Below are 26,335 nucleotides of genomic sequence, written 5' to 3' on the forward strand. Positions count from 1 at the left end.
CCTGACCCTCACCCTTGCTGCCCTGAGCGCTGACTCTCCAGCCCGATGCTTTACCTGGCATGGTGGCCTTCGGCTCCCCCTCTGGCCAGCCAGGGTTGAGGGTGGGAGTGGGATCTAGACTCCTGGACAGAGTGGGGTCTTCTTGTTCGGTCACTAATTTGTGTCCAGCTCCTTGCCACCTCATGGACTGCAGCCTGCCAGGCTCCTCTGTCTTACACTCTCGCGGAGTTTGCTCCAATTCATGTCTGTTGAGTTGGGGTCAGTTTCCCCGTTAGTCATTGTCTTGTCCCTTCTCTAATGGCTTCCTGTCTAACTGGCTGGAGGTGATTATAGAGTGACTCAGGGACACCCTGCACACCCCCAGATTCTCTGGAAACGGCAAGGGGTGTATATATACTCTGGCAACAGGCACCAGTGGGAAGGAGGAGTGTAGTAGTGGACCTGCTAGGGGGAGGGTGGACTTCATTTCAGCGGTGTGGCCACGGAGACAGGGAGGCTGGGCTGTGCGAAGGGCCTGGGGTACGAGGCCCGGAGCTGCCTGGTCTCTTCTGCTACCTCTACCCCATCCCCAGCTCAGCCCTGCAGCCTGGCCTCTGGCCAGCAGCAGGCTCAGCAGGTCCCCAGGGGTGTGGTGGCGGCTGGTGGTGGAGCCAGCCTACATCAGCCAGGCAGTCAGTGAAGCAGCACAGTCCACCGGGAAAAGCTGAGCTCCGCGGCTGCTGGAGCCTGGAGAGGCGGCGTGGCCATGAGCCCTCTGCTCTACTACGCCCTGCCCGCCCTGGGCAGCTATGTCATGCTGTCCTTCTTCTTCCTGCGCCGACCTCGCCTGCTACACACACCGTGGGTTCCAGCCTTCCGTCCCCGCCTGGGGGCCCACCGTGGAGGTGAGCTGGGCTGGTGAGGACTGCAAGGCAGGTGGACAGCAGAGAGGAGTAGGTCCCAACAGCAGGATGTTTAAGGGAGGGCAGAGTTCAAGGTAGGCGGAGATAACAATGGCAGGGCAAGAGATGGAATAGGGAAAAAGAAGCCGTTCAAACTGTCCTGAATGGAAGTGACGAGGCAGGGGGCAGGGGGTGTGGGGGGAGGGAGGCCTGGCCCCAGGAACCCATGCTAGCTGCCCCACACAGGAGCTGGAGAACGCCTAGAGAACACCATGGAGGCCATGGAGAAGTGAGTCCACCTGCCCGGCCATGCCCCGGGTAAGGTTGTGCCAGCTGTGTGAGGCATGATGCTAAGGGGTGCCATCCTCTTCCTGATCTGGGTGACTGGAGCCCCTGGGAGTTGTGCAGTGCACCGCCTGCACACCTGGCCAAAACTACCTGACATTCCCCTCAACCTCCCCACCACCCTGCCATCTGGCTCATCCCTGTCCCCCAGCCACTTACTGACATTTGTTCTCACAGCGCCATGGCCCAGCGAGCAGACCTCCTGGAGCTCGACTGCCACCTGACTCGGGATGGCGTGGTGGTGGTGTCACACGACAAAAACCTGTCCCGCCAGACAGGTGTGAACAGGGACGTGGACAGCCTGAACTTTGAGGTGGGCCTTGCCCCAGCCCCCCACTGCGCCCAGAGTACCAACCCTCCTCCATGCCCCTCCTGGTGACATGCTCCCTGCTCTCCCTAGGACCTGCCCCTCTTAAAGGAAGAGCTAGAGGTCTACTTCTCACCAGGTAAGAGCATGGGCTGCGAGTGCTGGGCTGAGCCTACTGGAGTGGGGTCAGGCCCTCAACCTCCTGCCCCCTCTTCTCCTCTGGGACCCATCCCCTCCCCCGGGCTCTCACCCCCACCCCAGCAATCCTCCTCCCATCCTTCTCCCCACCACCCCCAGGCCGCTTTGCGCGCGGGGCCGACCGGCACATGGTACGTCTAGAGGACTTGTTCCGGAGGTTCCCGCGGACGCCCATGAGCGTGGAAGTCAAAGAGCGAAATGAAGAGCTCATTCACAAGGTGGTGCCACGGGCAGGGGTGGGCGAGGGTCCAGGGCTGGACGGAGGCCTGACTCCCCCTCCCCTGCCCCCTCCCCTCAGATAGCAGGCCTGGTGAGGCACTACGACCGCAACGAAATCACCATCTGGGCCTCAGAGAAGAGCTCCATCATGAAGAAATGCAAGGCTGCTGTGAGTCCCCATCCCTCTCTGCGCCTCCTCAGGCAGCCTAGGCCAGGGGGGTCTGGGGTTGCTGAAGGAGCCCTGAGCAGGGTCTCCAGGAGTAGGGCTGGGGGAGGCAGGGGAAGCGTGTGAGCAGAGGCGTGTCAGAGGGACAGGGCTTAGAACGCTGGGCCCAGATGTGCCTTTGCTCCTGTAGGTGGTGGGGTTTCCTGAATGTCAAAAATTGTTCCCCTGCAGCCCAAGCCTCCTCTCCACTCCCCCCCGGAGCAGATTGATCCCCCTTCTTACTCCCCCTTGCCTCCTAGAACCCTGAGATGCCCACCTCCTTCACACTGAGCCGAGGGTTCTGGGTGCTCCTGTTCTATTACCTGGGGCTGCTGCCCTTCATCTCCATCCCTGAGAAGTTCCTTATCTGCTTCCTGCCGACCATCATCAACAGGTACCTACTAGGTCTCCATCTATCTTCCAAATCCTCCCCCAGGCTTCTAGCCCCAGAAACCTGAAATTAACACATTGCTAATCAACTCTACTGCGATATAAAAAAGTTTCAAAAAAAGAGAACTACCCCCCACCTCAAACCGGATTGTGCAGGATCCCATGTAGAGCAGGAGATCCCAATGTCCCTAGCTCCTTGACTACCCTCAAAGATCACCCATAGGGGCTTTTGAAGATAATGGTTCTCACCAAGCATTCATGAATACCAACCCCCCAAAAACACTTCTATGTAAATGTGTGATAATGTGGATGGAGTTTTAGAACAAGGGTGCATTTATTCATCCAGTCATCCAACAAATATATCTTGAATGCCTCCTCTGTTTCACATGCACTTGCACTAGTAAATAAGACCAATGTGAGTGGGGTAGGGCCCTCCACGAGCTTACAATCTGCTTGGGGAGACAGTTATTAATTATAGCATCACTTTCTGATTCTCAGACAGAAAGGCATTTTCCTGCCTGGAGACAAGGATTAACAAAGTAACAGCTGAACAAAGTAGCAGGAATTTGGATACTTTGCCAGCTCTCCCTCTGGGACCCTTCCTTTGCCCTCTGTAGCTGTCCCAGTGCTTTCTACTCTCCTCTGTTGTCTTGAGGGAAGCTCCCAGCCAACGCCCCGCCCCGCCCCACCCCCCCCAATCCCACAAAGAGATCATTTTACTGCAGAACTTGGTGTATATCACGTTTTATCCAGGGTTTGTAAGGTGTTTTCACATCCTTTAGTTTATTTGAGCCTTACCTCGTACCACCCCCAGGAGATACAGGAATCATGACCCCCACAGGACCCATGGAGAATCTGAGGCTCAGAGAGGTTCTGTAATTTGCCCAAGGTCACACAGCACACAGACCCTGCTCCAGAGCACTGTAACAGCCTCTAAAGTCACCCCTAGAGTGGGGCAATTAGGGACCAACAGCTGACCTGTGAAGTGCTCTCTGGCCTTGAAATTGGTCAGGTCTAACCATGAGGAACTTCAGACTGCCTATCCAGTTTGGGAGTCTTGCTGGGTCGTGGCCCCAGCCCCACCATGGATGGGCTGTGTGACATCAGGCAAGTCACTTTCGTTCTCTTAAGTCTCTGTTCTGTAAAACAGTGAGGGCGGAGGCATACCCTCAAAACATGGAGTCAGGATCACTGAGCAGTGGGTGACTTATTCCTCTGCGCAACCACAGAGGTTCTTCCAGAAGGAGTGGGGTGAGACTGCTCAAAGGGTCACTACCACCCCACCCCACCCCTGTGACAGAGAGAGACCCCAGGGGCTGACCACACCACCACCTCTCCACAGGACCTACTTCCCGTTTTCCCGCTCAAGGCTGAATCAGCTGGCGGCTGTGGTTGCCAAATGGTGAGGTGGGCAAGAAGGCTGGGTGGGGTGGCCCCACAGAGACCCGTCACCGCCCTTCCCCTTAGTCCCCTCTCATCATGACCTCTGTGACCCTGCTCCCCTCCAGGCTCATCATGAGGAAAAGTCTGATCCAACATCTGCAGCAGCGAGGGGTGCAGGTGAGCAAGTGGTTGTTCACAGCGTGGGCCTGCTGGCTCTGCTTCTGACTGGCTGGGTCACTTGGCAGGTCACTGTCTGAGTCTCAGTTTCTTCATCTGTAAAATGGGGATAATGATGTTTTAAACTCCTGTGGATATGTAGGCGAAACTTAGTAAGTGCATGATAAAGGATAGTCATTATGATGATGATGGTGTATGGAACTGATGAGGGGGTCTGGGAAAGATCAGATCACCCCCTCCTGTCCCTGAGCATCAGCTCTGACCAGGTCATTTAATTAGCAAACCTTGGTTGAGAACTGACTGTGTTGAGACCACAGGCACTGTGGTCCTGGGGAAGGAGCAGAGAGTGTACCATCAGGGGCAGGGCAGGAAAAGCAGGCATTTACAGGGGCAGCCCGTGGACAGAAAGGGAAGAGGGTGCTGTTGTCTGTGGGGCCAGAGAAGGCCTTCTGGAAGAAGTGAGGAGCCAGCTCACAGGGAGGGGAAAGGGAGAGTGTCTTGGCAGGAGGCTCAGTGTGTGGGAAGGTCAGGAGAAGCAAGAGGCCAGCAGAGGAACTGAGGGGCCCCACCAGCCTGCTGTCTGGAGAAAGTGGCACCAGGGACCTGGAGAAGGTAGCCCGGGAACCTCAGTGAGTTCCTCAGACTTCAACCCAAAGGGAAGGGACGTTTTTGAGGGCCTTAAGCAGGGGAGAGACCTGATTCAATGGAGCCTTGTTGAGTGAAGGTCACTCCGGCCACCATGTGGAGGAGGGATTGTGAAGGCCAGTGTGGAGGCAGTCACTGGGTAGCTGATGCTGCCACTGACGGGACTGGGGCTTAGGTGGCAGCAGCGAGGATGGATGGAAGGGTTAAGTCACAGACAGGCCCAGACTCAGCCACTGATTGGATGTGGGGGTGAGTTAGGCCTAGGGATGACATAGCTCTTTCAGATTAGGCTACCTGCTCTGCCATCTTCACTGTAACTCCGGACGGTTGGACTGTCACTCTGATTTGTCAAAATAAGAAACAGAGGTTCAGCCAGTGACTTAGCCCAGGCTACAAATACCATCTCCACCTGCTTCAGTGCCCACAGGAGAGGACTCAGGAGGCAGGGAAGATGCAATCTGAGTAGCAGCAGATAGGGGCAGGTTGGGAGATATGGGCAGGCTGGTAAATGTTCCCCTACCAACTTGGGGGGATGGGAGGAGGGAAGCTTTGATTTGAACGTTAGGTAACTTCCTTGCTGTATACACTACCACCTTGGTGGATTTCAGGCTACCAACATGAATTCACTGAATGGAGTTGGAAAGAGATATATCATGTGGTAGCATGATACATTATATAGCATTTCCATCTTACACATTCGATAGAGGTAGATGACTTCCAGAACATGGAATCAAATGTAGTAATCAGGAAGCGATGAGCTTTGAGTGTTTATTATCTTTGTTTTGAATATAATTTATTGACTTGTAAGTTTATATAATACTTAATAATGACTGTGTTTGGACTTCCCTGGTGGTCCAGTGGTTAAGACTCAGTACTTCCACTGCAGGGGGTGTGGGTTCAATTCCTGGTTGAGGAACTGGAGATGCCCCCACTCCCTGCAAAAAAAAAAAAAGGCTGTGTTTAATAATCAGTTTACAAAATTCCTGAAAATATAAGGATCAGCTCCAGCATCCGGATACAAGGGGGAGTGCCTGGTAAAGTTTTTGGGAAACTTCAAGCTCCTCCCTCCCCCCAGGTGGTATTTTGGTGCCTTAATGAAGAGTCAGACTTCGAAGTAGCCTTCAGCCTGGGGGCCACTGGCGTCATAACTGATTACCCAACACTCCTGAGGTGCTACCTGGACAGCCGTGGACCACCTGCCCTAGCTTCCTAACCTAGAGGTTCCTCACCCTCTCCTCTGTTTCTCTTCCCCAATAAATACATTCTTCTCAGTCACGTCTCTGTGCTTGGGGGGATGGGGGTGAGGGAGTAGATTCTAGAAGACTACAAAGATGGCAGCTTGTGACGGAAGAGGCCAGCTGAGGGCCACAATCTGAGGCCCTCAACCACCCTGAGCCACTGGTTCCACTACATTCCAATTTGAGAGTAATGCCACACCCTGTGCCAACCTGGCCTCCACTGTACTCAGGAATGTCTCTTGCAAGGCCCCCTGCACCTTCAGAGCCACAGACAATGGGTCCATTCTCCTGAGGACATTAAGAGCCCCAAGCACACAGCAAAGGACTTCACTTGCCCCAGCGAGCCACCTCACCTGGTTTCAGAGGATGGGCATGGCTGCCCATCTGCTACCTTAGCCATTCCAGTGTTCCATTCCCAGGTCTCCCACTCCAGAAGCTTCTCCAATTCCTGCACCCCCTGGAGCCCTACTACCCTATTCATTTAATGAATCACATATTTCACAAAAATTAGCAAGTAGGCTAGGCAGGGTACTGGGACCAATGCAAGGAACAAGACAAGTCTAATATGGCAGACACATGTTTAAATATGTTCATTTTAAACCCAGTTCAGAGGGGAAAAAGGGAAAGACAGTTAACCCAGCCTGATAACCCTGCAGGGCATCCGAGGCTGTCTGGAACAGGGGACGCACAACAGTAGGAACGGGCTTGTTCTGAGGCTCTGGCTCCCAGGGTTCTAACACGGATGGATACCTTTAGCTTTTCCCATCTGAGAATCTGTCCCTAGTGCTATCACAAGAACCATGGACCAAAGTGAGAATCTCAACTTTATCTCTTTATCAACCGGATAAGCTTTGGGGAGCTGCTGGACCTCTGTGGATCTCAGCTCCCCTGGAAAATGGGAACAATAGCAGAAGCTACCTCCTCCGATTGCTGTGGGGTTTCAGGGAGAGGGCATGATCGGTGGGTAAACAGATATTTTGACTATTGTTTCCCGGGGTCGTGCGTCCGGTCCAGACACCATCTTCCTCCTAATCCTAGGTCAGGTCACGTATCTCAGGTCCTCGCCCCTTCGAGGACCGCGGGGGGCCAGGTGGGCGACCAGGCCCCGGCCGTGGGGCAGGCCGGCTGGGTTTCCAGCCACAGCCGCATTTCCGGGCCGGCTTGGGCCGGGAGCAGGGGGAAGGGCAGCCCGGGCCTCCGCTGGCCGCTGTGTGACGCGCCCCCTCATTTGCATGCTGCACGCCGATTGGTCACGGCGGCCGCCGGGACCAGAGGCCGGCCCCCTCCCCCTCCCGCCGCAGCGGCGGCAGCAGCTGGTCTCGGTGTAAACAAGTCGCGGCGGCTGCGAACCCGGGCCGGGGGGGACGGCGCCCACCAGGAGCGCCCCCCTCTCCCAGGCCAGGCCACCCCGGCGGACCGGACCCCCGCGCGCCCAGGCGAGGTGAGGACCGCATCGTCAGGGCTGCGCGTCGCCCCGCACCCCCGCCCCGGCGGCGAGGACTGCCCCTTCCCTCGGCGCCCGCCCCCCACCCCCGCTCCCCAGGTGAGCCCCGGGGTCTCAGGTAAGGCTCCGCGATGCAGGTAAGATCCCCTCGGCATAGGCAAGGCCTTAGCGCCCCCGGGTAAGAGCCCCTCCCCTCCTAGATGACCCTCCACCCTCAGTGAGGCCTCCTGCTTTCTCCAGGTGAGGGATCCTCTCCCCAGGTGAACTCTCTGGACCTCAAGGGGAGTCGCCCCCAAGCCCTGCAGTTCAGATGAGGTCGTAAGGACCATACAATCCCCAACCCCTTGCAAGCTCCCCCTAAACAGAGAACTGACAGTCATCTATTCTGGAGCCCCTTCCTCCAGTTTCAATTGCCAGGTCAGCAGGGGTGAGGCCGAAAGCAGGTGGGTGACTCATTTGGGACTCCTCCTAGCCTCAGTTTCCCCGTTGATGCAACTTGAGGCCTCCTCCATGAGTCAAAACTGAGAGCTCTGGCCCCTGGAGAGGCTGCTGGCTCTGGGGAGAGAAGACAGCAGCCAAGTGTGACAGAGAGAGTACCCGTGGCCCAGGGCGTGCCTGTGTGTGTGTAGCCGGGGTCCTGACAGCCCACTCCGTCCCCTGCAGGCACTGGGCTCCCTCTGCTCCCCGTGGGCCGCTCCCCGCGTGGGGCCACTGCCCCCGGCCCCCGCCATGGTGCGGATTTCAAAGCCCAAGACGTTTCAGGCCTACCTGGATGATTGTCACCGGAGGTATAGCTGTGCCCACTGCCGCGCTCACCTGGCCAACCACGACGACCTCATCTCCAAGGTAACCAGGTCACAGCTGGAGCTGGAATGGAAGACTAGAGGGACTGCCTGGCAGCTCCCCACCAGTAGCCCTGACACCCCTTCCTCTCTCCCTCCCACCCTTTAGTCCTTCCAGGGCAGTCAGGGGCGCGCCTACCTCTTCAACTCTGTGTGAGTATCCACTCTCCCATCTCCCTTTCTCTGACCTCTGTTGTGACTTGTGACCCCTGCCATCATACTGAGACTCTCAAGAGTCTCCTGGTTTGGGTAGGAAGCTGTGCTCCCCCTTCTCTTGAATGCTAAGGACAGATACAGTAGGTTCCAAGCTAGAGGGAGACTTTGTGATGGAGGGACCCTCCCTGGGACTGCTCCCGTGTCCCCACAGGGTGAACGTGGGCTGCGGGCCAGCCGAGGAGCGGGTGCTGCTGACAGGCCTCCATGCTGTCGCTGACATCCATTGCGAAAACTGCAAGACCACTTTGGGCTGGAAATATGTGAGTCAGTGACCTCTGACCTCAGGCTAGTCTTTGACCTGACCTCACATCACCTCCTCCTCACAAGCAGTCATCTGGTAATCTTTCAGAGTGTACAGGCCCAAGTCATCCAAGTCAAATTTATCTTTCCATCCCTTGACCATGGTCTCTTCTCTCATATCCTACAAGGGCTTTTAAGGTTTTTCTCTCAACTCATCCTTCTCCTCGCAGGCACGAGCATTCCCATTTTTGAGATGAGGATATAATCAGAATGACTGTTTATTGAATACTTTTGTGCCAGACACTGTTATGTGCTTGGCATATTTTATCTCATTCACTCATTACAGCAATCCTGTAGGTAGTCTGTTATTATCTCCACTTTACAGAAGAAGAAAGGAAGGCCCAGAGATGTTAGGTAACTTCCCCAAGGTCACACAGCTGGTAAGTAACAGAACAGGGACCAGAATCCTCATTTTCTCTCTTTTTTTTTTTTAACTCCAAACCCTTGACCCTCAGCTTCCTATTGCCATTCAGAGGATCAGAGAAGTTGCCCAAGACCTTACAACAACACAGAGTTTGGGTTCATGAGCCTCCTTTTTCACTGGCCTCATTGCCACTGCTGTTGTTCGGGGTCTGATTTCACTATCCTCTCATTCCTTTATCGGTAGTAGAGGATAAAGTGACCCCCTGGCACCCAAGGTTGTTATGGGGATCAGATTAGATGCAGCAAAAGGAGATGCTCTTGGGAAATTGCAAGAGACAGGAATCCTCGGGCATCTCGTGGAGCTGTAGTGCCTCTGGGAGGTGAATGCCCCAGGCAGAGACATAGCCTTGCCCTGAGTTAGTCCCTGGCCCTGCCACAGATTTGCTCTGTGTTCCTGGACAGGTGGTTTGCCCCCTCTGGACCTCTATAAAATAAAGAAGTGGTCTAATCCAGAGGTCAAAAATTCAAGTGCTTGCAGGGCCAAGCAGATTCTGTGGATCTGCAAAAGGGGTAATGTAGATCTCCAGAGGGGGACATTCTGGCCAAATAGAATGAGCACGGCCTTCCCCGTGTTTTAGTATTTGAAAGTTATTTTTATTAAACTCTCTGTTGGTTGAATAAAACATATGCATAGGCCAAAATTGGTCCTGAGGCTACCAGTTTGTATTCCCTGGAACTTTGGAGAACCTTCCATATCCTCTCTATTGGAGCCAACATTAGCATTAATACTTGAAAAGTACCTGTCACTCAGAGAGTTTTGTCTATCCCCTATTAGATACCTGGCCCTGCCATTTACCAGCTCTGTGTCTGTGGGCAGGTGGCTTGGTGTCTTGGGTGATAGTTTCCTCATATGTAAAATGGGGCCCATCATATCCACTCCCCAACCCCTACCCTTTTGGTTAGGCCCTGCCCTACCTCCAAGCATAACAGCCTCTTCCCTCCTTTCAGGAACAGGCCTTCGAGAGCAGCCAGAAGTACAAAGAGGGGAAGTACATCATTGAACTCAACCACATGATCAAAGACAACGGCTGGGACTGACCCCTGCTCCTGACGCATGTGGCGCCAGCCCGGCCTGGCCGCCAGGGGGCGCCACTGGCTTCCCTTCACCCGAACGGAGCTCTGGACCCTCAGGCCCCCTTACAGAGGAAGGATCCAGCTCCTGTACATATATTTTATTGCATGCACTGTGACCTTGGGGGGAGATCGGAAGGTGGACAAAGTGGACGACACCCCCGCACCTCCCTGCGATCTGGCTGGCTTGGATCTCGTTTTTAAACCCCTTCCTATCCCGCCTGCCCTCTAGATATGGCCTGTGTGCTGCTCTCTTGGCCCCAGTGCACCATCTGCCCTGTGACGTTCTCCTCCCACCGGGCCCCTCTTACCCCACGCGTGTCTGCTTCCCTTGTTCTGTAGCGTTTGTACATAATAAAACAATGGAGTGGAGACAGCCCCAGGCTCATGTGGAATCCGGGAAGGGGGTACTCTGATGCGGATTCCTGCCTCTATAGACCTGTTCCCCTTTGAGTCCCGGAGGCATGGGGTAGGTACGGCGGTCAAAGCTGGGAGCTTTCGCTCCTGGGACTCAGCTGTCTTCTCTAGCACCCGCGGCGGATCTCGCTGCCGGCAGAGAGTCCCGAGCCCTTTCTAGCTCGTTAGGCCTTGACCTCAGCTGATCGGCATCTCTTCAGCCTAAGCGTTTTGACGCCGCCTAGGGGCAGCTCTCCTGGGAAGCAACCGCGCCGCGGATTTCACCGCCCACCTCGTCTCAACTACAGCTTCCAGCGGCCCCAGCGGCATCCGCCTGTGCCCTTCGCGCCGAACGTCGGCGCTCGGCTTGCTGGGAAGTGTAGTTCCGGGGGTTCCCCAACGCGAGACCTTCTGGGAAACTCGGGAGTCCGCGGTCAGAGACAGTCGAGCTGTGAGCGTCTCTAAACTTTTGAGGCTTGGCTGAGGCTGGAGGTTTTAGAGAATGGGAGCCAGGAAGGACTCCAGCCTTCAGGCCTCGGCTGCGGACTCCTCGGGGTCTCCAGTGCCCCGCGTAACAATAAGCTCAGGCCGCGTGCCTCCAGCCCTGCTCCTTCCCTCCAGTCATGCTTCCTCCCTCCAAGTCTCGTCCTCCAAGTGAAGGTGGGGTGGGGGGGTCACCTGCCAGAGAAGTCTGGAGCGCCAAGGTCTGCCCCAGGACTCCAGGCTCCATCCCAGGGTCCAGGCCCCGCCCCTCAGTAGCTTATCCCTAGCTGGGGCTCCCCCCGTGGGAACGGGGACCAGCTGGCCGGAAGCGCCAAACTGCGTCCCTGTCGAGCCCCGGGGATCAATCAGGCCGAGGAGTTAATTATGTAATGAGGGGGCAGGGGGTCGGGGCTAATGAAGCCTGGGGGGGAGGGGAGGAGGGGAGGGTACCCAGGTATCCGGCCCCCTCTTGGACCCCTTCCAGGCCCCAGGGGTCTCCACCCCAGCCTAACTCCAGGGCCCCAAAGAGGGGAGGGGCTGTGATCCTGGGTCTGGAAGGGGCTGAGCTGTGAGCTATAAAGGGGGCATCTCTCAGCACTGGGGCACTGTAGGCAGCGTGTCCCGAGGCCAGACAGGACTACTCCATGTACCACCCACGAGAGTTGTACCCCTCCCTGGGGACTGGCTACCGCCTTGGGCCCCCCCAGCCTGGGGCAGATTCCAGCTTCCCGCCTGCCCTGGCAGAGGGCTACCGCTACCCTGGTGAGCAGAGAGAACTGAGCTCGGTGTAGGAATTGGGGTGGGGGCTGTGGCCCTCAGCTGGCCCCTCATTCTCCTCCCATCTCCAGATCTGGACACTCCCAAACTGGATTGCTTCCTCTCTGGGATTGAGGCTGCTCCCCGAACTCTGGCTGCTCCCCCACCTCTACCCCCGCTGCCCCCAGCCCTGGGCACTGAGCCGCCACCCCCTTCAGCCCCAGAGGGCCTTCATTCACTCCCTGGAGTCAGCCTGAGCCTGGAGAACCGGGAGCTGTGGAAAGAGTTCAACTCCGTGGGAACAGAGATGATCATCACCAAAGCTGGGAGGTGAGGGGGCTGGGCCAGGGTCAGAGAACCCAGTGTGTTCCTGGTGATGGGGCTGGTGTGAGGATTTCTAAGGGGGCTAGAGCTCTACCTGAGCTCAGAGTGTGACTGTGGCCTGGGTCAGGGGTCATTCTGTGGCAAGGGTCAAGGGTCAGTCTGTGGAGTCTGGCTGGTTTAGGGACTAACCTATGGCAAGGGTCCTAGATATTTCTGGGCTAGGGACAGAAAGTCTGACTGGGCTATAATTTAGTATGTGGCCTAGATGAGGGGTCAGTCTGCACCTAGATTCAGGATTCAGACTATAATGGGGGTCAAGGGTCAGCCACTGACCAGCACCAGGGAAGTCTGGCCAGGATCAGGGGTCAGTATGTGACTAGTTCTGGGGTCACCTTGGAGGCAGGGATATGGTCAGTATGGTCAGTGGGTCTTTCTCTCGCCTAGGGGCTCAGGCACTAGCACATGAGTCCTCTTTTTCTTTTCTTTGAAGCAAGTTTGTCCAGTGGCTGTAGATTCTGGTGCTGAAGATGAAGCAAGAGGAGGGTAGGGAGCAGAAGGCTCCTGGCAAGATTTCTGGGGGGAAAGTGTGTCACTCCTGCTTCTGCAAGTGGAGTTTGAGGGGTTAGGGGTCCAGACTCTGCTCCTACCCTGCTGTGTGACTCTGGTCACATCACCTGACCTGTCTGTCCTGTTTCTTATCTGTAAAATGGGATGAGACAGGTTTACAGCTAAGATCCTGCCTTCTGAGTTCTGATTCCATGTTCCTCGAGCCTCTGTGACTGGATGAGCCAGTGGCTATGCCGCCTTGCTGCTGCTGTGCTCACTCCCGACTAGTGGGTAGCTCCAGGACGCTCTGGTCCCTTCCCCCATCCAGGCGCATGTTCCCTGCTTGCCGAGTATCAGTAACTGGCCTGGACCCCGAGGCCCGCTACCTGTTTCTTCTGGACGTGGTTCCGGTGGATGGGGCTCGCTACCGCTGGCAGGGCCGGCGTTGGGAGCCCAGCGGCAAGGCAGAGCCCCGCCTGCCTGACCGTGTTTACATTCACCCGGACTCCCCTGCCACTGGAGCCCACTGGATGCGGCAGCCTGTGTCTTTCCACCGAGTCAAGCTCACCAACAGCACGCTGGACCCCCATGGCCACGTGAGGCCCAGACTGGGACCCCCCCCATGAGGGTTGGGCTGGGACCAGGGTAGGAAGTCACTCCTCTTTCTTCCCTCCCAGCTGATCTTGCACTCCATGCACAAATATCAGCCCCGCATACACTTGGTGCGGGCCGCCCAGCTCTGCAGCCAACACTGGGGGGGCGTTGCCTCCTTCCGCTTCCCGGAGACCACTTTCATCTCCGTGACAGCCTACCAGAACCCACGGGTGAGTGATCCTGCTGGAGCGGGTGGCATCACCCTGCTCTGGCTGCAGGAGTCTTGACTCTGGGTGTGCGGCATCCCCTCCCCTGCCCACCCAGATCACGCAACTGAAGATTGCAGCCAACCCCTTTGCCAAGGGCTTCCGGGAGAACGGCCGAAACTGTAAGAGGTGGGCATCATTCACTCATTCAGTCATTGTCATCAAACGTTTACTGATTGTGTGCCGGGCACTGTACTGGACTCCTGGAACCCAATGTAAGTAAACATGTGTTGTCACTCACTGATCTGACAAATACTTATTTAGCACCTGTTTATGTGCCGGGCACAGTTCTAGGGAGTGAAGATGCAGCAGTGAACAGAACAAACCAAAGCCCCTGCCCTCATGCAACTGATACTCTAGTGGGCAGAGCACACAAGTAAACAAGAGAAATAAATATGTTAGGGATAAGTTCTATAGAGAAAAGAAAGCAAGGAAGATCAGGACTGGAGAGATGAATCCTGGAAAGGCCTCACTAAGAGGACATTTGAGAAGACTTGGAGGAAGCATGAAAAGGAACCATGTGAATATCTGGGAACATGCCAAGGCCCTGAGGTAGGAGCATACTACAGTATGGCTGGTGTTGAGTGAGAGGGGTAATGGGGAGCCAGATTATGGTGGACTGTAAAGGTTTGGTTAGGACATTTGTTTCTTCTAACTAAAAACCCTACCCCCTCAGAGCTGGCCCTTGCCCTCAAGACACTTAAATCAGCCAGAAGAGATAGATATTAACTCAAGGATCACCCTGATGAATATAACAGTATCATTCTTGACAGGTTATCAGGGTAGCCCAGTGGAAAGAACCTGCCTGCTAATGCAGGAAACGTGAATCTGATCCCCAGATCGGGAAGATTCACCTGAAGAAGGACATGGCAACACACTTCAGTATTCTTGCCTGGGCAATCCCATGGACAGAGATGCCTGGTGGGCTACAGTCCATGGGGTCGCAAGAGTCCGACACGACTTAGTAACTAAACAGCTGCTGTTTTCTAGTCATTTAATTCTCTGGCCTTCCATTCCTTCTTCTGTAAAATGGGTATAATAATGGCACCTACCTGATAGGGTCCCTGGGTGAAGTGCCTGGCACCTGGTAAGTGCCATTATTACCATCATCATCACCATTATCATCATCACCATCATCATCACTGTCCCCCAGGGAGCGAGACGCCCGTGTGAAGAGGAAACTGCGGGGCCCAGAGCCAGCAGCCACAGCGGCCTATGGGAGTGGAGGTGAGTGTCGTTCCAGAGGTGATGGGACCAGGCCTGAGATGCCGATCCTCCTTAACCCGCTCTGGCCCTTCTGTCTCCCCAGATGCTCCAGGTGGTCCCTGTGATTCCACACTGGGTGGGGATGTTCGGGAGTCAGATCCCGAGCAGGCCCCAGTGCCTGGGGAAGCTGCCCGTGCTCCAGCTCCTCCCTGCAGTGGCCCCAGTGCTGAGGCCTACCTGTTGCACCCTGCCGCTTTCCACGGGGCCCCCAGTCACCTTCCAACCAGGTGAGTGGGTCAAGGGCACAGGGCTGGGCTATTCCAGGCTGGGCCAGGAGGTGGGGAGTCCCCTCTCCCCTGTTCTGATACCTCTCCGCTCTTCAGGAATCCCAGCTTCCTGGAGGCTCCAGACTCTGGGCGCCCGGCGCCCTATTCAGCCGCCTTCCTGGAGCTGCAGCCCGGACCAGCAGGCTCAGGATATCCAGCAGCAGCACCCCCAGCATCCTTTGCCTCGCACTTCCTCCAAGGGGGCCCCTTCCCCCTGCCCTACCCTGGGCCTGGGGCTTACCTGGATGTGGGCTCCAAACCAATGTACTGAGCCTTTGCTAAGCCCCCTGCCTCCCTCCCCATCTTCCAGTTCCCTTCCCCCAGGTCTGTTGCCCCCTCACTTCCACTACCCCCTCCCCCACACCAAATGGCTGCCTTGGGCCTCCCCCACCCCACTTCACACTTTGATTTCGCTCCCACCCCCCTCTGGCTTCAAAGCTCTGGCTAAGCTGCTGGGAGTCCAGCTGGGGCCAGCTTCCCCTTCCAGGCTCTCACCTCGGTGTGAATGGAGGGGGCTCTGCCGGCCAAATGGGGCCTGGGACCAGCACTCCCACCCTCAGCCTCACCCTTGGGCTCTGCAAGTCCTACCCCCTCCCCAGGGCGAGCCACACGAGTCTGTTCTCAGGTCCAGAGTATTTTTGTTAATAAAACTCGAAAGACATCAGTGCTCTGGGAACACTGGGCTAATGATATTCGGCCCTGAGTGGGGCTGGGTGAGCAGAGGTTTTGTGAGGAGACGCAGGCCCCAATTGAGACTTGTCATTTCCAGCTGCTTGACCTTGTGCATCTAAATCAATGCTCGGGGTCTGCTTCCTCTTCAGGAAGATGGAGGAATCTGTCTTGACTTGCCATTCTAAGAATTAAATGGGGCTGCCCGAGAACCCAGCCCTCTCCCTGGCACTCAGGAAGCCCCCAGGAGTGATCACTGTCACTGGATGGGGACCAGGAGGCTCTGGGCAAGCTGACTGGCCTGAGCCTCACCTTGCTGGCAGGATTAGGGTTCTGGGGCATCAAAGTCCTGACATCAATTCCAGGTCGCAGGCTGGTACCACTGCTCATCCTCAGTCAATTCTGACACCAACCCAAAGACCATTTTTCTTCTTTTATTAGAATTTTTTTCTTTTTTTTTTTGTTTTTCTCAAAATTTTTATCTAAAAACAAACAAAAAAAGAGAGAGAGAAGGAAAAAAAGAAAACCAAAAATTATTGGAAACTTCATGGTTCAAGTGGGGAGATGGGAGGAGGAGCACGGAACTGAGGCTCCCAGCCTCTCCAGAAAAGTCCTCACCCTTGAAGTGCCCTCTTTTGCAGGGAGAGCAAAGCCGGGGATAGCCCCCCCATGCCCAGCCTCCGTCTGAAGAGGGCAGAGTCACAGTGGTCCGGGGGCCGGAGAGGGGCAGGGCCGAAGGGGTCACAGGAAGTAGTCGGCCACGGGCTTTTTGGAGGGGATGCCCCGTGTCTCTTGGGGAGCAGCCTCGAAGATGATGAAATCTTTCTGGAGATGCTCGTCCAGCTCCAAGATGGCTGCCACATTCCCACAGCTGGAAGTCGGGGGGGAAGGCGGGGGCAGCAGTGTTAACAATGGCTCAGCCTGGATCCCTACCTCAACCTCCCCAGCCCAGGCAGCTCACCGGTAGCAGTAGTTGGGTGCTGACCACACAGTGAGTACAGTCTCGTTGAAGTGCCACTTGTAACCTTCCATCACCAGTTGGTGAGCACGGCAGATCATGTCAATGTCGTTGGCTGCGTTGAACTGGGCCACCACGTCACTGCCAAACAGGTAGCCAGCCCCGCGGGGGCTCACGCCCCATCCTGTGGTGTCTGAAGCAAACGAGGGAAAGGGATGGTGAGAGGGTGTTCTCAGGGCCGCCCACTGCCCTTCACAGAACAGCCTGCCTCCCTCCCCCAGGGAGGCCTGTGCAGCAACAGCTCAGGGCCCAAAGGTATTCTGAGGAAGCCTCGGGACAGGACAGCAGATGCTGAAGTGGATACGCTCCAAAGAAGAAAGAATTTCCTGATAGTTGGAGCCACCTGATCATCAGAGTGACTGTCTAATTTACTGTACAAACAGGTCCACACAAGAGTGAAAGGAGGTGCTAACAGTAAGCACGCTGGGACGGCACCTGTGACTCAGGGCAGCCCAGCCGGCTGGGAGGTAGGGACAGGGCAGAGAGGGAGCGGAGGCTGGTGTCACAGCGCAAGAGCCCCAGACTGGTACTGCGAGGCTTGCCTCTCATCTCAGCGATGCTCCATACCAGCTGATGCCCACGACATGAGGGGTGCCTGTGTGTGTGTGCTAAGTCACTTCAGTTATGTCTGACTTTGTGACCCCATGGACTGTAGCCCACCAGGCTCCCCTGTCCTTAGGATTCTCCAGGCAAGAATATTGGAGTGGGTTGCCACGGCCTCCTCCAGGGGATCTTCCCGACCCAGGGATTGAACCCACATCTCTTACATCTCCTGCACTGGCAGGCAAGTTCTGGGGGCTATCATTCTGGGAGCCTGATCCTTGCAGCAGTCCCTTCACATTCAGGAAGTCGATGACTCACTTTCAACAAGCTCCTGAGGTATGACGTACACCCCCGCCCCACCCCCAGCTCAAAGCACCCAGCTACCCCCATCCCCGCTCCACATAGAGGATGCCAGCCCACTGGCCATCAAGCACCAATGCCAATGAAGACCAGCCCCACACTCACCTGCCCGGGGCCATCCCTTCCAGGCACCTGCTCTAACCACAGGACCCCCTCGGTCACTCACCAAACTAAGAGCAGAGCTCTTGCCCTCACCTTCAGGGTCGGACCAGAGCAGGTCACACATGGGCCCATCGTGGGGCACCTCTTGCTTTCGGTCAATTGTCCGGATCTGGTCCAGCGTCTGGATGGAGGGGGACAGCCCCCCATGCACACAGAAGATCTTTGGGGAGAGCAAGACCGGCTGAGGCCTGGCGCCTCTCCCAGCCCTCCCGTCCCTCCCGTCCCCAGGGAGCCGCGCGGCGGGCCTACCTTGCCATCGATGATGGCCGACAGGCTGAGGTAGTCAAAGATCTCAGTGCAGTAGCGCCACACGGTCACCGAGCCGTACTTGCGCAGACACTCGTCATAGAAGCCGTAGACCTGGGTGATCTGACGGCTCTCGTGGTTGCCCCGGATCAGGGTGATGCGGTCAGGATAGCGAACCTGGACACAGTCACCATGCAGGGCCTGTCCCTCCCTCCTCGATATCCTCATGTCTGCCAGCCCCGCTCCACCCTCATCACCACTGCTCCGGTCCAGATTCCGATCATCTCTGCACGAATCGTGTCACACTCGCCTCACAGGATCCCCATCCCTCCTGCAGAGGATGCAAAGCTGGATCCTCTCACACTCCCTCCCATCCCCCCACTTCAACTACAAACCTAATGGTCCCTCCTTCATCCACCAGGTGCGGACCAAACCCTTACAAAACATTTAGCGCACCTTGTCATCTGGCCCTTTACAACCTCTCTCCCACCAATAGATACTCCATGCCACTTTCTGAACAGGGTGAGCCTCTCTTCCCTCCCGCTACGATGCCGCCCCCACCTTGATTTCATCAGATGCCTCCAAGTCAAGGAAAGCTGCCTGACCACCCAAGCCGAAACGGTCCATCAACAGCAGCACAGCTCGAGTTGGGGGCAGGTGGGGCAGGAGATGAGGGCAGAAAGGATGCAGGCAGGTCAGGCCAGAGGTGACCGAGGTCTTGGCTCCAGAAGCCAGGGGGTCCCACCTTAAGTGCCAGCAGCAGGAGAAACGTTTCGACGCTGTAGAAACCACGATCCACAAAGTCCCCCATGAAGAGGTAGTTAGTCTCAGGGACATCGCCACCCACCTGGGGAGGGAGAAAGAAGGTGCAGCTTGGTCCTAAACTCTCCCCAACTCACTGTAGTGGCCCATCTCCAGTCAAGTCGAGGCCCTTCTTTCACAATGAACCTACCTAACTAGAGGCCTCTGATCCCCAACCCACTCACTAAAGTTTCCACTCTCAACTAAGGGGGTCTTGCAGCCATCCCCTGGGTCACCTTTCCTGGCATTTCCCCACACTCACTCTGAACAGCTCCTTGAGGTCATAGAATTGTCCATGGATGTCACCACATACCTGGAAGTGAGAAGACAAGTCAGAACTCAGTCTGAAAGCCTGTGCTGCCAGGGGCTGTCCTTCAAAAACACCCTATTGCTTTACTTTTTCAAAATTTTGGCCTCATTGCATGGCACATAGGATCTTAGTTCCCACCAAGGATTAAACCCACAAGCCCACAACTCCTGAAGTGCAAGCACAGTCTTAACCACTGGACCGCTAAGGAAGCCTTGGCTTCATTTATTTATGGGTAAGAAATGGATTTATTTGGAGAAATACACTCCACAGACAGAATGTGGGCCATCTCAGAGGGCAAGAGCCGCCTGGAAGTCCCTGCTTTAGCTCGGCTAAGCCAAGAGAGAAAGTGTGTGTGTGTGTACATGCATGCACGTGTGCGCACGTGCTCAGTCATGCCCGACTCTTTGCAACCCCGTGGACTACAGCACACCAGGCTCCTCTGTCTGCGGAATTTTCCAGGTAAGAATACTGGAGCTGGTTGCCATTTCCTCTTCCAGGAGATCTTCCTTTGATTGAAAGCCTCTGCTTCCCAGAGTTAAAATCTACTCTCCCACCCCAATGCCCCCAATCCCAGTCTGAGTGCCAACTATTCTGTGGGCAAGAGCTAGAGCAAATTCTTTCCAGCTAGACCTGCAGCTCCCAGAGGACTTGGCCCCCTCCTCTGCCTACTCCCCTCCAGGCACCCAGAATAAAGTCACTAGTAACACACTGGAACACGTGAAGTTCACTCACTCACCAAATTAAGAGTCCTTCTGCCCAGGCCAAGAGCATCCCTCCAGTGACTCCAAAGACCATGCCCACAACCGCCATTTCTTCTAGCAAGGCTCTCTTCAAGATGGGGCTCCCAGGGATGAGGGGTAGACCCTGGAGCCCGCAAGACTAAGGAGAATGTCCACGGGCCTAAAAGACCAAGTTAGGCTGTGGAGGGACGGTGGGTACTCACTGTGACTGGAGAGTCCACCCTCTGCACGTTGCTCTCCTCCACCAAGATCTCTCTGGAGACAGAAGACCAAAGTTACCAGAGCCGGGCCAGCCCAACCCAATTTCTGACCTTTTCTGCAGGGGAAGAGAGGATGAGGCTTGAACCTCCACGGGGTAAGTCGAAGTATACAATTACCCCAGGCGAGGCTGACCAGTCCCCCAGTTCGAGACCCTTCTGTGGTTCCCCGCAGTCAACAGGCGGAAGCCCCAGCTCTTGTTCAGCATTTAAGGCCTTCCCAAGGAGTCTGGGACTTTCCTGGCCTTGACCCTCCTGGCTGCTCCCTTTCACACATCCGGCACTTACTCCCAGAAGACAGAGCTCCTCCTCCTGTCCACACAGTGCCTTGGCTGGGCTCTTACAGACCCTCTCTCCCCACCCCAGGGGCCTTCTTCCCCTGGAATGTCCTCAGGCACAAGGGTGGTGCCCTGGGCAGGCCAGCCATCAGATCTACCTTCAAAGCAATATGCTGTTGCCACTCTTCTGTCATTCAGAGGAAGCGAGGACTCTGTGCTCCCTCTCTCCTTGCAGTGTGATCTACTTCTATCTGAACGATTGTGACATGGAAGTCACTGTCTGTTAAGGACACCCAACGTTAAATAGTGCTGTGCTTCTAGATTTCGTCCTTGACGCTCACAGGAGCCGAGGACATTGCAGTTCACACCGTGTGCCAGGTCGGTAGTTAAAGAGTTCTGCATGGATGATGTGGGCACTCAAACCACCACCCTCAAAGGCAGGTGCTATGGTGATTCCCATGGCTCAGATGAAGAAACTGGCTGTGGTCACACAGACAGGAACTGAACCAAGGCTGCCTGCTCTGGGGTCTGGCTCTTATCAAGCGAGTCTGATGTGGGAGGCACCTGCTCAGCCCTCACTCTCTCGGCCAGTCCCTTCCCACCATACCAGGAGCTCCCTGGGCTCAGGGTGCGCTGCGTAATTAAGGCGGCTCCAGGGAGGTGTGCCCTGGTTTCCAGGAATGGGAAGAGCCGATGGGGGTGATCCAAGGGGCCAGAGAGCAGCCAGGATCTCCCACCTGTCCTGCATCTTGTACCAAACATCCTCACACCACTGCTTACAATACTTTTCCAACTGACTTGGAAGGTTCTTTCCATCCTCATCTGACAAAGAAACCGAGGTTGAGAGAGAAAAGGGGCAGGATCCAGGTCACAAAGCTAGAGGGTGGCTGGGAACTCAGAGAACCAACCTCCAGAGACTTTACACCAGCCCCTTCCACAGACTTGGTCAAAACCTGCCTCAGTGCCAGCAAGGCCCCGGTACCAGCCCTCTGAGGGCTCACACTTGCTCACCTTCACTGCTGACCACTGACCAAAGAATTAGAGATGCTGTCTCTGGATATGCAGAATCTCATCTGAGCTCTGCAAGAATTTCAAAGACGTGGAGACATAAGAGTGACTGGACCAGGGCTATACCATTTACAGGTGACAAAGCTATACTTCATCCTAAAGACCCACCTCATTCAAAACCCTCTGCTGTTCTCAACTGCTGATGTTTTTAATAGGAGCAAATGCAGCTCCCAGGCCTTTGCACTTTCAAGGTATCGAGTCTCAGTATCCACTGGGCAAGCGAAAGTTCTTGATACCACCAGCCTCAGCCTGGGGCCCTGGTGGGTCTCCAGGAAGCCATGGTCAGATGCTTGAGTTGGGTCTCTTCCAGACTGGGCCTGAGGTAACAGTGGCCACCTCAGGCCCGAACCGAGTTCCTCCAAGCTCCATCTCATGAGCGGGACAGGGCCCTCCCACTCCTCAGTAGCCCCCTGCTGCCATTCACAGAGTCTAAATGTCTGCTGAGCTGTCAGTGAACGTGGAGGACAAAGACCTGGATCCAAAACCAGCTTCCCCTCCGATCAGCTGTGAGACCAGGGGTAAGAGGCTCAGTTTCCTCTTTTGTGAAATACTCACCTCTGCCCTGCCCACTGCACAGGGCTGCAAAGAGCAATGAAGACTGAACACATAACTTCTGTTGTTCTGAAAATCCCACACTATCCAAGCATTAGCTATCATCATTGCCACACTGATCCAGGCCTTGTGAGGGGCACGAAACTTACAGGAAGAAGAATAGTGCCAGGCAACAACAGGTTTTAGTTCCTAAAAAAATACCAATGAAGACTGAGGGAGCAGGGATATCTGAAAACATCTAGGGGCTGGTCTGGTCAGGGAAATCTTGAGCTGGTAAAACATGAAGGGTCACAGACGAGCATTTAAAAGGGGGCCCTGTGTGTTCACCAAACCCACACAGGCCCTGCCTGGCGGTGACAGGTCTTTGTGGGGCAAAGTCAAACAAAGAGCCCAATGGCCACTTTATCGGCGGCCTCAGTCAAGTCACTAGGCTTCAAGGAGTCATGGCTTCCTATTCTGTAAATGGGGAAAATTATTTCAACTTTGTAAGACTGCTGTGGGAAAAAAATGGACATAAGGTCTTTGCCAGTATAAGCCCAGGTGAACAACGGGTCTGTTGTTAAAAAAAAAAAAAGTGAGGTAATTCTGCTGACCCTTTCTGCACAGTTCTCCAGTGTGTAGAAGCCACAGACAGTTCCTCAGGAGGTAGGTAACTGGTCTCCTCACAGCTGCCCACATCCCTCAGAGATCTATCCCCATTCTCCTCCTGCTGTGAATGCCCTTCCTCAGTGGGCCTGCCCCCATTAGCTCTCCAAATTACTTTCAGCTTTCAAGGCCACCTTTTCTAGTAACTTCTGCCCTTATCAGCACTGCTCTCTTCCCACAAAGTAGGAACAATAACACCTAATGTTTGTCTAGCACTGACATTTAACCAAAGCCTAAGCACATTCCAAACACCAACTTACTTACTCTTCACAATCATCTTAGTAAGTACTATTATCTTGCTTTATTATCTCCAGAGGAAGAAACAATCTCAGAGACCTCAAGATCACCAACACGGCTAGGAGGCGGTAAAGCTGATTCCAACCCAGTGCCGTCACATTCCAAAGCCTGGCTCTTATCCACTACCTCATCCTACTTCCCACAGAACCCTTAGTTGGGCCTCCATTCACACCTTGCTTATTTATTCTCTGGCTTATTTACTACTATTTCTTAGGCTCCCACAATCAATATGAGTAATCCAATTCCACTTTCTTGCATTATGGCCTGAAAAGGGACAGGACACGGAAAACTGGCTTTAGGATCCATCCTTTAACTGTTGAATATAAGAGTCCTCACCAGTAAGATGGGATCAATTCCACCCACCTTTTAGGGTTGTTACCGGAATTAAAAGAATACTACAAACCACAGGCTTTAGCTTTCCTGCCTTGAACTCCTGTTCTTGCTGACACCTCCTTTTATCATCTTATTCTTCGAGGTCTATCCCCAAGTTCAGTTCCTCCAAGAGACATTCTCTATTGCCCCCCAGACAGGGTTGCTCCCCTGAACTTCTTAAGTATTTTCTATACTTCACTCCACTGAAAGCACATCATCTAATACTTCAAGTGTCTTTATCCAGGTCTGTTTTCACCCAACAGGCTGGTAGCTCCTCAAGGGAAGAGGCCCTATTCTGCTCCTCTTTGGAAAGCTTCCAGGATGAGCCAGGCCCAAAGTTTTCAGCTGGGTTTACCCCAGGCCGAAACCCCAAGTCTCTCTTCCATGGAGCCACCGGGCTCACCTGGCTTTAGCGCACAGGGCTTTGACTTCACTCTCCTTGATGAGCTCGCAGCGCCGTAGCTGCTCGATCTGCCGGTCCAGGTCGCTGATCTCCGCCATGGCCCACCCCCCCGGCGCGGGTCAGAGCCGGGGCCGCCGCCCCCTCCGCACCGCACAGGGGTCTCCTGGGAAAGGAGAAGATGAACCCGCGGATCAGAGTGTCCCTAGGGGGTGCCGGGTCAGCGGGGGCAACTGGATTCTGGAGCTGGCCCGGCCCCCCCCCCCAACTCTCGCCTCCCCTCACATCGGCCCCGGGGCCCCCAGCGTCCCGCAGCCCGGGCCGCCCCCCGCTAACTCCCGTCGAACTCCGCGGGCCCGCGCTGGGGACGGTGGCCTAGAGGGTTCTCCGACGATTACCGCCGCGGCGACTCCGGCTCTGGCTCTCGGGCTCCCTCTCTTCCTCCTTCCCTTCGCTTTGGGCCGCCGACACCACCGCTTCTACTTCCGGCCCCGCCGCGGAAGCAGCGGGAGACCAGTTCCGCCCCGAGCCGGATGTGGCGTCATACACGCACTCCCCCTCCCGCGCCGCGCCCTTACCCCACCCCCTCAAGCCAAAGAAGAGAAATAAGCCCAAGGAACCGGATGTCGACAACTAGCGGGCGGAAGTGATTGTAGGCTAAGCCGATTGGCACCGGGAAGGCTGATAAGGGCCTCAAACTCAGTGAGCCAGGGCACCGCCTTGTAGCTTTAGGTTACAAGATTTTGTTTACCTGTTTTAATGGGCCTCCCCCAGTACTGATCCCTAGTGGCTAAGTGGTAAGGAATCTGCTTGCAATGCGGGAGACCCTGGTTCGATCCCTGGGTTGGGAAGATCCCCTGGGGAATCCCAGCCCCAGTATTTTTGCCTGAGAAATCTTATGGAGGAGCCTGGTGGGCTACAGTGTATGGGGTCGCAGAGTTGGACACGACTGAGCTACTAACACTTTCACTTTCCCCCATTACAACCCGTGAAAGATGGAACTTGGTCCTGTTCGCAGTCAGACGGTAAAGCGGTAACGCGTCTGTCTACAATGCGGGAGACCTGGGTTCGATCGCTGGGTGGGGAAGATCTGGAGAAGGAAATGGCAACCCACTCCAGTATTCTTGCCCGAAAAATCCCATGGACAGAGGAGCCTGGTAGGCTATACCGCCCATGGGGTCGCACACGACACGGAATCGGACACGACTGAGCGACTTCACTTTCACTTTTCACACTTGGAGCCCAGTTATTACTTTGAACAAGGCTGGACCCAGTTGGCATACAGAAGTATTTGTTCAGCGGGTGAAGGAATTCCAGTCTCTTTCCAGGGTCCCAGAGAAATCTCTGCCCTGGGGACCTCTGAAATTAGAAGCCAAAAGGACTTCACCTTCCCCACACCAAGCATATACCTCCTTGACCTCCCTGATTCCAGAATGGTCCCTTGAACTCAGCTGCTTATTTGTCTGCAGTTGTGTTTTTTTTGAGAGGAAAACTGGCTAAAAGAGGTTAAGTAACTAGTTCACAGTTGCATAGCTAAGAACTTTGAGTTTGAATCAAAGTTGATTTGAACCCAGGAAGCTGTGACCTGAGTTCTAATTTCTTTTCCTTCTGCCACTTATTCTTTCTGGCGTTCACACTGTCGTTATAAACTTTATAAAAACACCCTAAACTGGCATTTGAAGTCCTCTGCTTCCCTAGTTTCTTGCTGCAGGCAGAGGAAGTGACTGGTCTTTAAACAAACTTCTTGGTGCCAGAGGCCTTTTGGAATGTCCTTTTTGCTATCTTCTATGGACCCTCAATTTCTATTTGCTTTACTTCAGGCCGTTTCACAGAGAGCAGTAGTGAGGCCGGCCAATTAGAAGGAACACTAGATACAGTTCGGTTTTGGATAAGGGCAACAGATGCAAATGTTCAGAGAAAAGGAAAGGACAAAGTTCTTAACTCCCAGGAGGTGCTAGGCTTCTATGCAGATGACTATAGGGATTCAGTAGATCCAGAGATCGGAAAGATGAAAAATTTTTTTCTTCCTCTAAAGTGGAGCTCAGACAGGAAAGGGTTCACATATCAGGAAATTTGGGCAGTGGCAGGACTAACGCAGTCCCTGGCTATGACTAGAATCTTTAATACCTGAAAAGATCTGGTGTCGTTACTGTACTCCACAGCCTGGGTGAATGGAGAAGCGTTCTAGGCATGACATAGGGTAAGTGCAGGACCCTCATTCTGGCTGCATTGAATGCAGAAGCCACAGAGGTTCAGTTCTTAAAACTGGAACCTGAGCTCCACAGTTCTGTTTGTACACATTTGTGTGTCTGTGTTGTTGATGTGGGTGTTGGGATCTCAGGTTCTTCAAGGGGTTCCACAGCTCAGAAGTCAGTCTAATCCCTTCTCCTTTTAAAGATGGGAAGACTGATGAGCTCAAAAGTATAGACTAAGGAT

The 26,335-nt window shown here is 54.9% G+C and overlaps 4 protein-coding genes across 6 annotated transcripts; 3 read left to right on the forward strand and 1 right to left on the reverse strand.

Moving 5' to 3' along the window:
* The first annotated feature begins 115 nt into the window (after positions 1 to 115).
* GDPD3 (glycerophosphodiester phosphodiesterase domain containing 3) lies at positions 116 to 6,010 on the forward strand. Of its 2 annotated transcripts, XM_065924597.1 has the most exons (10): positions 116 to 884; positions 1,128 to 1,170; positions 1,404 to 1,539; positions 1,627 to 1,672; positions 1,831 to 1,949; positions 2,030 to 2,119; positions 2,416 to 2,549; positions 3,888 to 3,947; positions 4,054 to 4,105; positions 5,826 to 6,010. In XM_065924597.1, the coding sequence occupies exons 1-10, from the start codon at positions 746 to 748 to the stop codon at positions 5,961 to 5,963; spliced, it is 957 nt and encodes a 318-aa protein (XP_065780669.1). In that variant the 5' UTR covers positions 116 to 745; the 3' UTR covers positions 5,964 to 6,010. The 2 variants fall into 2 exon arrangements, with proteins under 2 accessions (XP_065780669.1, XP_065780670.1); XM_065924598.1 differs by having other exon boundaries at positions 744 to 1,199.
* Positions 6,011 to 7,295: 1,285 nt separating this feature from the next.
* Positions 7,296 to 10,660, forward strand: YPEL3 (yippee like 3). Its single transcript, XM_065924599.1, has 5 exons — positions 7,296 to 7,429; positions 8,096 to 8,278; positions 8,384 to 8,427; positions 8,642 to 8,750; positions 10,162 to 10,660. The coding sequence occupies exons 2-5, from the start codon at positions 8,162 to 8,164 to the stop codon at positions 10,249 to 10,251; spliced, it is 360 nt and encodes a 119-aa protein (XP_065780671.1). The 5' UTR covers positions 7,296 to 7,429; positions 8,096 to 8,161; the 3' UTR covers positions 10,252 to 10,660.
* Positions 10,661 to 11,106: 446 nt separating this feature from the next.
* On the forward strand, positions 11,107 to 15,519 carry TBX6 (T-box transcription factor 6). Of its 2 annotated transcripts, none has more exons than XM_065924602.1 (8): positions 11,107 to 11,340; positions 12,012 to 12,249; positions 13,118 to 13,385; positions 13,467 to 13,613; positions 13,708 to 13,778; positions 14,803 to 14,876; positions 14,959 to 15,142; positions 15,239 to 15,519. In XM_065924602.1, the coding sequence occupies exons 1-8, from the start codon at positions 11,304 to 11,306 to the stop codon at positions 15,450 to 15,452; spliced, it is 1,233 nt and encodes a 410-aa protein (XP_065780674.1). In that variant the 5' UTR covers positions 11,107 to 11,303; the 3' UTR covers positions 15,453 to 15,519. The 2 variants fall into 2 exon arrangements, with proteins under 2 accessions (XP_065780674.1, XP_065780672.1); XM_065924600.1 differs by lacking the exon at positions 11,107 to 11,340 and adding an exon at positions 11,621 to 11,925.
* Positions 15,520 to 16,270: 751 nt separating this feature from the next.
* PPP4C (protein phosphatase 4 catalytic subunit) lies at positions 16,271 to 24,416 on the reverse strand. The gene is made up of 9 exons (XM_065924603.1): positions 24,298 to 24,416; positions 23,903 to 24,065; positions 20,234 to 20,285; positions 19,243 to 19,293; positions 18,925 to 19,026; positions 18,183 to 18,356; positions 17,967 to 18,093; positions 16,812 to 17,001; positions 16,271 to 16,721 (listed from the first exon to the last, which is right to left on the reverse strand). Exons 2-9 carry the CDS (start codon positions 23,998 to 24,000, stop codon positions 16,592 to 16,594), a joined length of 924 nt encoding a protein of 307 aa, XP_065780675.1. The 5' UTR covers positions 24,001 to 24,065; positions 24,298 to 24,416; the 3' UTR covers positions 16,271 to 16,591.
* Positions 24,417 to 26,335: the final 1,919 nt, after the last annotated feature.

The sequence above is a fragment of the Muntiacus reevesi genome, chromosome 2 (assembly GCF_963930625.1).
Source record: "Muntiacus reevesi chromosome 2, mMunRee1.1, whole genome shotgun sequence".
NCBI lineage: Eukaryota > Metazoa > Chordata > Mammalia > Artiodactyla > Cervidae > Muntiacus > Muntiacus reevesi.